The 13194-nt window shown below is 39.3% G+C and overlaps 1 protein-coding gene across 1 annotated transcript in view; it reads right to left on the bottom strand.

Moving 5' to 3' along the window:
- Positions 1 to 2352: 2352 nt before the first annotated feature.
- SAMSN1 (SAM domain, SH3 domain and nuclear localization signals 1) overlaps positions 2353 to 13194 on the bottom strand; it is a 34022-nt gene continuing 23180 nt past the window's right edge. The window contains exons 6-8 of the mRNA XM_009961802.2: positions 11367 to 11573; positions 10184 to 10334; positions 2353 to 2851 (exon numbers count right to left, since the gene is read on the bottom strand). Coding sequence (XP_009960104.1) covers positions 2646 to 2851; positions 10184 to 10334; positions 11367 to 11573 — 564 coding nt within the window. The 3' untranslated portion in view covers positions 2353 to 2645. The remainder of the gene's footprint in view (positions 2852 to 10183; positions 10335 to 11366; positions 11574 to 13194) is intronic.

Here is a 13194-nt window from a genome sequence, read left to right as displayed (position 1 = left end):
AAGACCTTTAAGATCACCAGGTCCAACCGTTATCCTAACATTGCTGAGCCCACCACTAAACCATGTCCCTAAGCACCACATCTATACGTTTTTTTAACACCTCCAGGGATGGTGAGTTAACCACCCCCCTGGGCAGCCTGTTGCAATGTCTCACTACTCTTTCAGTAAAGAAATTTTTCCTGATATCCAATCTAAATCTCCCCTGGCGCAGCTTGAGGCCATTACCTCTTGTCCTGTCATTAGTTACTTGGGAGAAGAGACCAACAACAGCCTCACTACAACTTTCTTTTAGGTAGTTGTAGAGAGCAGTAAGGTCTCCTCTCAGCCTTCTCTTTGCTAGGCTAAACAATCCCAGTTCCCTCAGCCTCTCCTCATAAGACCTTTTTTCCAGGCCCTTCACCAGCTTCATTGCCCTTCTCTGGACTCGCTCCAGGACCTCAACATCTTTCCTACACTGTGGCCCACAAAACCGCACACAGTACTCAAGATGCAGCCTCACCAGTGCCGAGTACAGGGGCATGATCACCTCCCGATGCCTGCTGGCCACACTGTTTCTGATACAGGCCAGGATGCTGTTGGCCCTCTTGGCCACCTGGGCACACTGCTGGCTCATGTTCAGCCGTCTGTCAACCAGCACCCCCAGGTCCTTTTCCACCGGGCAGCTTCCCAGCCACTCATCCCCAAACCTGCAGCGCTGCATGGGGTTGTTGTGACCCAAGTGCAGGACCCGGCACTTGGCCTTGTTAAACCTCATACAGTTGGCCTCAGCCCATCGGTCCAGCCTGTCCAGATCCTTCTGCAGAGCCTTCCTAGCCTCGAGTAGATCAACACTCCTGCCCAATTTAGTGTCATCTGCAAACTTACTGAGGGTGCGCTTGATCCCCTCATGCAGATCATCAATAAGGATATTAATACTCCCAATACTGAGCCCTGGGGAACACTGCTTGTGACCGGTCATCAACTGGGTTTAACTCCATTTACCACGAATCTCTGGGTTCAGCCACCTAGCCAGTTTTTTACCCAGCAAAGAGTACACCTGTCTAAGCCCTGACAATTGTTGTCAGCGTAAAAAGTACGTTAAAACCAGAAACAAATCTTAGCATCTCCCATTCCTGATTATTTTTCTAAACAGTGTTTATTTACTCCAAATCTTTGAAATCTAGTTAATGCAATTTTCTAAAATCGCCATTTTTATGCTATAGCTTCAAAGCAGGTCTGTGTATTAGGAGTCTGGCAGCAGTAGCCATTTGAGGGGTCATGAAAACTACAGAAAGCATTTCCATTGGGAAAAAAAAAATAGAAAGGAAGAAAAGCTTGTCATTTGTTTATAGCTTCTTCAGAAATGCTCTTTTTGGAGCTTCTGTGTTTCATCTCTTCTGAAGGTGTTTTTCTTTTAAGCTGTCAGCAATATGTGGAAAGTTTTTAATACAAATGCAAAATGCCTTAAATTATGAAAATTGTGTGACTAATTAGTGAGCAAAAAGTTTCTCTGTTGATTTGATACACAGATTATTATGCACACTAAAAATGCTCAGTGGAGTTGCTATTTACTGTGTTAGTCTTAGAACAGAGCAGTCTTTGAAATGTAATGACCACATTAAAAATCAAGTAGTTTTTAAAGGGCTCAAACACGTTATTCTGTTTATTATTGAAGGAAGTACTCTAAAAGAAGACAGGCAGTTAAAATTTGAATTCCAGTGTAAAATATACTGGGAAATGACAATAAAATCTCATATGAAAGACAATAGTGCACAATAACCATATTAGCTTCCGAGTTTTGTATACAAATACTCTGTTAACAAACTTCACACCACATACAAAAGGCAAGAGCTGCACAAAAAATGATCATAAAAGCATAGCATTGATACTGATTTTTTTTTCTTCTCTAAGTTTGCATTCTTTGTGAAATGCTTGGGAAGAATGAGAACAGGTGTGAAAATAACAATAAAGAAATTGCCAGTGCATAAGCCATTCAGATGGCTGTGTTCTCTAAAAGATAAGAAACATAGAGAGCTTGATTCAGATTCACACTACAGTTCTTTCGTACCTCCAGGATAAAGTGTAGGAGACTATAGTCTACTTTAGAGCCCATTTTGGAGAAGAATGGTATGAAACATCTTTAATATTAATGAGAATTAGCTTGGTACTTTTCAAAGTAGGATGTGAATGTATCCAGCTTTTTATTATGAAGATATATCAATGAAAATACGTTCTGTACAAATATCAGCAAAACACATCTAAAAATAGAGACAATGTGATTAATCCACATCTTTTAAAAGTGAATATTTACAATATTTACATTTTGGACAGTTCCAGAAATTAACATGTCCATATCATGTACCACTACCTAAAACAACTCTGTTATTGTAGAAAATGCATTTGCTGTACAAATATTTATAAATACATATGTATAAACTTTTTCAGTGGAATGTCTGTGGGCTCATTGAAAAGAAAAGCCTGAGATATTCTTAGTATCAGCTAACATTAAGCTATCAGTTATCCACATATTAAACAGTCTAGAGCATCATATATCGGACAGAAGGAGATTTTCGGTGTTGAGAGTATTTTGTGTTCTGCTTCTGTGCCATCATACCGGCAAATCTGATGGTCTTTTCTGAAAATCTGCAGAAAGCAGCAGGACTGAATCAGTTTGACTCAGTGATTGTTATTGACTGCACCATGTCAGACAGGGTTTCTGTGTCTACTTCTTCTTTACCATTATCTGAATTTTCTGATGAGATGTAACAACCAGAATCTCGTGGACAGTCATTTAACTGTGATTTGTCAAAGCTGTGGTGAGGGCTTAAGCTCCGTGTCTCCTGACCACCCTCGCTTTTCTGCTGTTGTTCAACTGTAAAGAACAGAAAAAGAAAGAAAAAAATAAGTAGCCTGTCAAAATAAGTATCCTGGGAAAGAGTTTGAGATAGCAACGTGACTGATCTTGAAGAACTGTAGAAACAGAGCTGGTAATATACCCATGACCAGATCAATATATTTTGTCTATCAGAAACAGAAACTTCAGCCACAAAAAAGTAAAAATGCGATTACATAACAACATCTAAGTTGATGTTGAGTTTGGGTTTGGTCCTGCAGTGCGTTGCGCAGACATGAATGCCAGAGACTTTGGCCTCATCCTTTAGGCTGAGGTCCTTTAGGCTGTCCACAGGTGCAACAGTCACCATGCAGGGGCAGCTTTTCCCCTCCCACATTTATGTATTCCAGTGCCTACTCATGCAATTAACCATGTAGCCTACTGCGCCATGTTTGTAACACATTAAATTATAGATGTTGTGTCTTTTGAAGGTAACCCCCACCATTTTACACCTCCATGCACTGTGTAGTGAGATGTAATGTGCTGGTCTTCAGAAGTGCTCAGCGTGAAGATGTGGTAATCAGGTTTTCTAAAGCACTGGACTTTTCAGTGGGAGTGGGTGGAAACTTCCTAAGCTTAGCTCAATATCCACAAGGTTATTTTTCAAAACACAGAGGCCTCAGAGAAAGCTAAGGTGCCTGACTCCTGCTCTATGGTCTTTGAACACTGTTCCAAAACTTAGTAGAAGCAAATTATTGTGGAAATAGCTTGTCCTGCTTTACCTGCTGTATAGCTAGTCTATTCAAAGTCACAAGTCCGCAACTCAGGGAGAGTATCGACAGACCGCTCAAAAAAAGCTCAACAAGCTGGTACCTTGCAGACAGGATATTCCTGTATATCATGAATCTAATGTATGTTGTGGTTAAAGTTCATGTTCGTATTTTCTGGTTGTGAAATACATGATGTTTACTCACAGTAAATATTCTTCAGGAAACGAGCTATAAATTACAAAATCTTTCCTTTTCTTACTTTTCTTTTTCCTTATTGCCCGCCTGTAACTTTATTTTTACTTCAGACTGTATCTTGCTTTCCAAACAAGGATTGAGGAACAAATCTCACAGGAAACAGATGGTTCTACCCCTGATTGTAGCCTTTCAGAAAAATGGTACCTTTTTTTTCTTTTGCAAAGAAAGTTCCCTTATTTCACTTGACTTGTTACTCAATGGTTAAATAGTTAGCTTTGAATCTTTAGTCAGATTTAAGCTGTCTCAATTCAAGTACAGGCAGAATGGAAAAAAAAATTTTCTCATTAAATACTTTCCAAGGAATAGAAGTCCCACTTTGTTCCCAAATTAATGGTTAATTGCACTTGTGTGAAAGAGTACATCTTTCATCAGATTTAATTGATAACTGTAACTGTTTGATGTCCTTCTCACCTTACAGAACATAGTTTGTCATGTCAAATGTTATCTCCCTTTGCAGGGAAAATATTTGATCACGTAGGGTCCAATTGATTTCTGATTTAAGTCAGGAAGGAATTACAAAAGGCATTACAGCAGTGAAGGTATTACTGCTGCTATTAGTAGCAACAGAAGTAGTTTAGCACAAATAACAGCAGATGCCCCAGTAAAGCCTCTTCTAAACTGTGTCATTAGCTCCTTGCACCCATCCCACTGCCGCTGAGACAACCCAGGTCGTGGTTGCTGTGGGCTGACAGAGCTCAGCCTGTGGCTGGGTGAAGTCCTCCTGTGCGGCTGCAGGCAGGGCTCCCCTGCCCTCCGCTGTAATCCCCTCATCAGCCTAATGCTGCTTGCTGGTTCTTTTATCAGCTTCTATAGCATCATCTGCTGCCCTGGCAAGCAGTGACCTAAAAAGTGTTAATCCTGTTTACATTTTCAAGGTCAAAGAGGAACCTCCATCCACTTTGTTTGTTTTACAATGGAAAGAAGACCAAGTAACTAGAGGATTAAGAAGAAAATGCAGTTTCAGTCAGTGTATTAGTGTCCTGTAACTAGTTGTGATAATCTGAGGAGTTCCTATGTGAAAAACAGATCCTAAATTCTTTTGTAGCAATGTCTTTCCCTTGCATGTTTCAGGGGAAAATACACTGACAAGCCTGGAACTGAGATTTTTTTAAAATATGAATGTAGGAGAATAAGAAATTTCTATTTAGAAAACATACAGAAATGTAAAACTTCTGTCTTTTCCCATAACACTAGATTTTTTTTACATGCAAAACTGAAAACCAAAAATGTTCAGGTGTTTGAGACAGTAAAAATATTACATTTTCTATTTTTCATTCTTAGTAGAAAAAGATTAAGAAACCCCATCCCCCATATTTAAGAAGAAAAGACTGAAAGCAAAATTTGGCACTTTTTTTTTTCCTCTCTCTTTAAAGCAGCCTTAAATATTATGCAGTAGCTACTAAACCACTCGAACAGGATACTATATAAATATATATAGCATGCAACTTTAGAGGTTGCTTCACGAAAAAAGAAGCTATGCTTTTTTTTTTTTTCTTTTTAGCCTTTGGCTCTTACATTCAGTTCTGCTTAATTCCTTCCTCTAACACGTACACATTCAAGTTCCATATTAGTAAAGGTAAGTTTGCCATCTTAATCTTTTGGACATCAGAAGAAAGATACAATGCATAGGAAAGAGGAATTGATAAAATTAAACTGCCTTTAGATGTTGCAGAATCATCAGAAATAACTATCTTATCAACGAATGGAAGTCCTATCATTTTTCTGCAGTAAAGCAGTTTCATATAAGATAAATAGTTTTCAGTCACTGTTGTCTATGGTATGGCCAGAAGAGTCCAAGATATGCATCATTTTGACACATATATTCTAATACTACTTTAGACGGTAGGATTATATTCAGACTTCTGAAAAAAAGTGAGGCCTTTAGCCTTGGTAATAGATGTGTGATGCATACTTATCTTCCTCACTATTTAGAGCTTTGAAATGAATATTTGTTTTTCAATGACATAGATGTGCGTGACACATGCAGGCATAGATCTTTTTTTCCTTCACCAGCTTTCTTCCCTTTTTTAATGATTTTAAAGTCCTGATTAGGAAAGCACTTTAAACTTAGGTTTAAGGCAGTTCAGCTCAAGAATGTACAGAAGTCACACTGACTCCTGTTATGTTGGTTTAAACCAGGTGAGTGGCAGGAGGCTTGGATTTTGTCTTGGAAAAAAAGGTCACCCAGCAGCAAGCCATTCGTCATGAGTGTGCCCTCTGCGAGTTTACCTTCATGAGTTTTGCCCAGAAGGAGGAGTTTAGGCTGAGTCACTTGTGTGATTTCTGGAAGGTGGAGCAGTGACATACAGAGCAGCACCACAGAACAAGTAGAACAAGCGTGTCTTCAAGGCAGATATTAGACCTCCTAGGTACGTATGAAGGCCATGTATCAACCTGTAGTGCCTGTACCAGCTGGACCACCTAAGTGTTACAGTGAAATGAAAACTCACAAAGCATCAGATTCAGAAAGGATCATTTTGAAGCAGTAAGTGGCGATACTTCTTGGAAAAGAAGCAGAGAAACCTGAAGCGGTTCTGTACACACATGCGATACTTCAGGGGCTTAAAGGAGTAAACCTTTTCTGGATATTTACAGACATGCAACTTAAAAAATTGCACTCACTGAAGTCAGTGGCATAGCTTTTCTGGGAGGGATGCTGAACTGATGTGAGAGGAGAATCTATGGTGAAAATAGAAATGAGAAGCTTCTTTTTTCTCTAAAATCTGGAAGCAAACAGATGTGCCTGAAAAAAGGTGAAAAATACAAATACTCATGCAAGGATGAGCTTCCTTGGGAAATCTGGAAATATTATGTCCAAGTCAATGAGTTGTACCACAGTACAGAAGAGGAGATTGTCCTTGAGCAGTATTTGACCTTGACATGATATTGTGTAATCCCACACACTTAAAGGGACTGCCCAGTGTAAAATGGTACTCTTGATGCTAGGTCCTCGTGTAAGGAATGCAACTGAAAACTGAAAGTCATGTCCTCAGCCATCTGCTGTCTTGCTGTCCAAGTAAAATAAATAAGGAACAAACCTTATGTGGTACTGGCAGTGGGACTTAGAGTATGATCTGTCACTGAAATATGAAAAGTCAGCTAAAGAAGTGGATTTAGGGAGATGAATGTAAAATATTATCCCCCAAATTGCACATGTGGACTTTTTTTTTTTTTTCTATAAAATGAACTGTATGCATGCGTCCAATGAAGTCAAATTCTTCTTTAACTCTGAATACCTTCGGACTAATGTAACCCACTGGATTTCAGGAACGAACCTCTTGACTTACATTAACTAAGTGAGAAGAGAATCAGGGCTATTTTGCACACACAAAAATGTGTGTCCTGGGAAGCGGTCAAGAAAAAAGTTCCAAACTTCTTTTATTACTTTATTCATTAACCATCCAGCAACTACTTCACTTTAAAAATAGCATCCTACAAAAGCACAGACATCCATCTCCTGTCTAGAAGCCATCTGGGAGAAGAATGGAAAGCCATTAAGAAATACTTTATGAAAAAGCTTTTTTTTCTTCCCTAGCCATGAATTCATGGAAACCAATCATTTTGTACCAAATATATAGGTCCGATCAACTTATAGAAAATCTAAAAAGAGATCGAGGAAGGAGGGGAAGGTCGTGAGGAACTTACAAGACTTTGCAATTCTAGGATAGCCTGGCTACGTGAAGTACTTGAAAGTGGTGAATTTAGGCCTGGACTCCCAGGAAGGGTAGAAAGAAGATAGTGCAGTACCAGGAAGCAAAATCTGCTTAAACCCACTACATGTTAGCATTTGCTAAATGAAACTTACTTTTAAATTCATGGTATAAGATGGGTAAAGCTTTTCCTTTCAAATTCATTCAGGTCTAAATTAAATGTAAGGTAAAAAAAGTTCTCATTGTCAGAAATTCTACATATTGGACAGCTTTAAGAAGCATATGATGTGGAAACTATCGCTGCAGGTCTTTTGGTAAGAAAATTCAAGAACTGTTTATTCTGCAACATGAAATATATAGTCACAAGTAGGCAGCATGAAGAAATCACTTAGTATAACATACAATAAATGTCAAGGAAAGAAAAAGAAATTAAAATCCCTGTAAAAACACCTGGACATTTCACAATATTGATATCACATTAAAGAAATATTAAATCTTGTTTTACTACATTTATAGTAGAATCTGGTAAAATAAGGCTATGTTCCAGCACGCTTGGCTGTTCTGAATAATAGCAGAGTCACAAAAACTCAGAAATCCTTGCGTTTCAACTCTGGACCATACCCGATACTCCATCCATTAATCAAACACATGCTTCATGGAAACACGAATGTAATGCAAAGCCACAGAATTCTTCCGTGAGAAGGATGGGCTTAGAACAGAAAATACCATCTATGGCCTTAGTTTATTTTTTCACAAAGCTTACAAAAAAAGTAAACTTTGATGTAGGAAAGTGCTGAACTTATATCTAAAATACTCTTGGTCAGTAAACAGGTTACCTTGTAGTTGTGGGTAATTAATGCTGCTCACTTCTAAGCAATGCAGAAAATCAATTTTAATTAAAAAATCATTTATGCTGGACTGACTGAGTCATGCCCACTTAGGAAAAAAAAAATATTGACCTGGGAAAGTTCAGAACAGATGCAGAATTCACTTTCACAGTAGCACCCAGCTCTTTCAACACAATTTTCCAATTGGATTGACAGAAGGACAAAGAGGTCAAATGATTCAGGCAAATTCAGACTTATGCCAAGCTTATCCCCAAGATCATCTTTACTCCCCATCTTTCGTTATAACGACTTAACAGATAGCTTCTATCAGTTTCAGTCTTTAGTATCTTCCTTTTTAGAGCAGGTTGTTAAATTCTGTTCTGTCCTTACCGGTCACGTGACAAATGCTACGAACCTTTGGCAACCAGACAAGGCAAGGATTTGATTCAGTCCTGATTCAATACAGTATCCCAAACCAGGAAAGTGTTTATGCGTGGCTTACCTTAAAATATGCATGAGTCTTATGAAACTCAACTAGACTTAAACAAATGCTTATAGCTGGCGTGGTATATAAAGGTGCCTTTGTTCTGGTCCCTGTGAGTATTCCTAAATTCTGGGAATACTATTTTATTGAATTTGAGTACTAGAAAGATTGGCTATGCCTATGTAAAGTGGATGTGAAGCAAATATTCATTTCATCTCTTGATTTAAGACTACAGTGTCACCACTGATCTTGAAGCATGGGCCACTTTATAAGATTTGCATAAGATGTGCATGCAGGTATGTGCATACATATGTACATGTGCTGCAGTGAGAACTGGAAAACTGCCTACCTACTGAGGAGGTAAAAAGTGGACACCTGACAAGAACTGATATTAAAATACCCCAGGAAGACATTGCTTTTCTAGGTCTCCTTTTCTTTCTTTCTCAATTGTGAGTGCACTTTTGATGAAATGACTGCTCAGCATAAGGGTGAATATGCACAAATATTAATGAAGAGGAAAACATCTCCTGTTTTGGCTGAGTGTTTAATTAAGTAGATGCTTAGCTGTAGTTTCTAGGAATTTGACATAAATTATTTAAAATTAGAAGTCAGCCTGGAACTGTAATTAAAATATCATAAGAACAGTAATTTCTGTTCTATAACCTAGCTTTTCCACTCCCAGTGAAAGGAACAAGGAAAGAAAACACAATGGTGAGCAATACACATACATGTATACACACACTGTATGATCAGCTTTAGGAAGCTTGCCGGAAATGAATCAGATTCATTTTGAGAAAAGAATGCAAACCAGCTATTAGTATATATATATATATATTTTTTTTTTACAAAACCTTCCTACAAAAGAAGATGATTTGGATAAGGATTTAAGTGTGGGATGAAGTGAGGGAAGAAAAAGCTGTATTCTTCTGCAGAATGTTGATTAAGAAAATGTAAAGAAAATTCTTTACTGTGGCTATTTGAAATAAGCTCTATTTTGGTTAAGATACTAGCGCAGAGTTTGGGAGGTTTTATTTTCAGCTCTTGCACAGACCTTGTGACTTTTGGGAAGTCACTTAACCTCTCGGGGGGTTGGGTCCCCAACCATAAATAGGGTTGTTCTTAAGCAATAGTCCCTACCAATCTTTAGTGTTGGACATATAAATAAGGAATTTTAAATCATTCATGCATTACTAGTATATTAGTTATATACATATCTAGAAGAGATGTACGATCTGCTGCCTGAACAAATAAGAAAACTATCTGACTCCAGTTTCATATTTAAAAGAAAAACCATTTAACAGATCAGTGTGAGAATCACTATTTCTTTGAATGTATTTCTTCAGTTAAAACTTTCACATGACTCTTAACAAAGCTTAAACACTTACTGTCATAGTCCTGTAAATTTTCAATTGCTGATAACAATCTTGCCCTGTCTTCTGGGTTTGAAATATTTAATTCAATCAGGTGGCTCTCTTGTAGATCCTTTAAGTCCTCTAGAGTTTCATAGCCATTTAGCAAGAGGGTTGAGGCATATTCCTACAAAAAGAAACAAGCAAATCCTCTCATGTAAACAAGCACTCTCTTTAGTAGAGGAATAGGCACAATTTCTCCTTTACTTTTTTGTCAGGTTGAAATGGGCTCCATTCTCCAGTCTGATTGACCAGCCTTTGGCATAAAACCAGAGCTGAAGAGCATGAGAGGACAAGAGATGGAGGTGCCTGGGGGTCCTCCTGGCTGTCCCAGCATCTGTGCCTGAGTTGTCTAACAGAGTCCGGTAGAAAATTGGACCAGGACAGAGCTCTGCCAGGAATGTGTTAATCTGCTGGGTGTCAGGACTTCTGTGGGTCACTCACTTGGTGAGTGCCTTCCATATGCTGGGTCCAGGAGGGCCCCTGAGGTAGGGTGTGCTCTGTCTTTGCACAGAAGGAGCCCTTCGATATAAGCAAAGGTGAGAAGCTGGGGAGTCTTCAGCTGTGCTGTGTCACACATGGTCCCCCTTGAGCTGTGTGTCGACGGAGTATGAAACTGCACGTACTCCAGGGAAAGAAATGTTTGCATCAGCACCAAAGCAATAACCGTTATTAAAACTGTTACCTGTAAATCATGACCGAATTACTCTTTGACACTCAGTCAAGAACTAGGGTTGCAGAGGGGGAGAGGGGCACAACATGAGCATAGTGCAAAAAGACTATTGCTTCCTAAAGATGAGAAATTAGAAACCCAGCTTCTAAATGCTGGCACTGGAGTCAGACTGCAGTCCTGTCCCTGGGGTGTCCACAGTCACACACCTCCCGTGCTTAGGCACACAATTGCAGTCAGGTTACGGTGACTTGACAAGTCACCACCGTGCCTCTTTGTGTGGAGTCTCTTCGCCTAACCAAATGGTGTGGTAAAATGCAGTCATATAAGCCAGTCACATCAGATAAAAGGCAGCCACAAAGCTGCTTTGCTTTGCTGACATCAAAACTGCTGAAATCTACCTTTCTACTTCTGCCTGTAAATGACATCCAAACCCAAGCGCACAGAAATGAAACTTTTCAAATACAGCTGGGAAATGCATTGGCTGACCTGCAGGTGGACACAGTCCAGGAGCTCTTGCAACGTTTTAGGCTTGGTCCTTTTGCTTCCTCTGTGCGGCTTTATCTTTCTGGGTGCAGCTTCCTCTTCCAAGATAATATCCACGTAAATGAACTTGAAGTTTCCTACTTTGTTGTTCAGCATGCCTGTCCATATGCCCATGGGGGTTTTACAGATGATATCTATAATGTCTCCTTTCTAGAGCAATAAAAAAGAGCACACCACTGCTTACACATCTGGTTTGTTATAGGTAGCTTTTCCTCTATGGACCAAGACCAGCACAGACAGCACAGAATCTTAACTAGTCAGTGTGAAGTAACTTTTTGAAATTACCTAGATTTAGCTCCTTTCTTTTATAAAATCCCAGGGGAAAAACAAAAAAACCAAAACCCACAAACAAACAAAAAACCCCCCAGAAAATTGAGTTAGTCCTTATCTTCAAAGCTTTGTGAAGGAAGGGTGAGCATAAGCAGCCCCTCTCACCATTTTTGTGCTCCACTTGGTCCCTGAAAAGGGATAGGGTTGCATCAGCAATCAACTTTTGCTGTGAATAGTGGGTGTAGCTTTGGCAAAAAGCAAGGAACCACTGTGAGGTTATTTTTCCAATGTGTGTCAAACCATTTACACAGTAATCATCTTACCCAGCATCTCAAGGGTCTTCCAAAACTGATAGCTCACCTATGTGAAAGATGGACTCTTACCAGTTTTACAGTAAAAAACTATAGCTACATTTCTCAAAGGCAATAAAGAACAAATAACTCCCTTAATATCTTCCTGTCTGTCCTTCCCAAAGGACTGACAAATTTTCCCACTATTATTAACACAGTTGACTGAGAAAATAGTGGAAGATGCCTTAGCAGACAGATCTAAAGGCTTCAGCTCTCCACACTTGTGCATTCACACACAAATGTGAGTGCAAAAAAGACTGACAACACCGCTACTTCAAGAGGGCTTTTTGGTAAAGGTGTTCACAGCCACACTGTGGGAACCAAGGTCTCAACTCAGCAAAACAGTCATTCTGAGTAATTCTCACAGTAAAAAGGCTCCCTTGTAAGTCATATCCCCTACACAGCTTGCTCCCATGACCTTATTAAGTCCTGTCTTCTGGGTAGGTACCACAGAACTTATAAAAATGTTGAAAATCTTTGAAGAGTTATCCAACAAATCCTCATGTACACACTTTTTTTGGCATTCTGTTACAAAGTTAAAAATAAAACTCAGTTTGTTAAAATATCTGTTATCAACTCCAGGACTTTAGAATCTTCTCTGGTCTGGTCAAGAAACTGCAAGTAAAGCAGTCACTGAGGTTTTGGTACAAACCCAAGTATGAAATTAACTGTGGAGTTCCAGTGACCTGGTTTTGTTAGAATATGGAGCTCAGAGCTATGAGTAGGTTTGACATGGAAACTAAACAAGCATTTGTTTAAAGCTCTGTAAGCACACATATTATTCTACACACTCATGGAGGCTCAGGAACTTCAGACGTGGATGCAGATCAGGATTAGGCAGTGGCTCTAAGCCAAGCTGCAGACACATTTTGAATTCAGATCCAAGGTACTGAAACTGTGTGAGATAAATTTAGGGGATTTCAACCCTACGTATTAGTTTATAATTCTAAAATACACAGCCCCAGTGACTAACAAAAGAACCTATGTGAGCCAGTAGACATTTGCCGTTTTGTGGCCAGTTAAACTGTTCTGAAAGAAATGCTCTAGGTGTGGATGGAAGTGGAGGGCAAGTGGTGAAGACTGTGTGTACTGGCAGAGCAATGGCTGTAAGGTAGCCCAGAGAGGAGGAAAGGGAGGCTGCAGTGAGATAC

This window comes from Leptosomus discolor, chromosome 1, assembly GCF_034619465.1.
Source record: "Leptosomus discolor isolate bLepDis1 chromosome 1, bLepDis1.hap2, whole genome shotgun sequence".
Lineage (NCBI taxonomy): Eukaryota > Metazoa > Chordata > Aves > Leptosomiformes > Leptosomidae > Leptosomus > Leptosomus discolor.
This window is presented reverse-complemented; position numbering and strand designations above follow the sequence as displayed.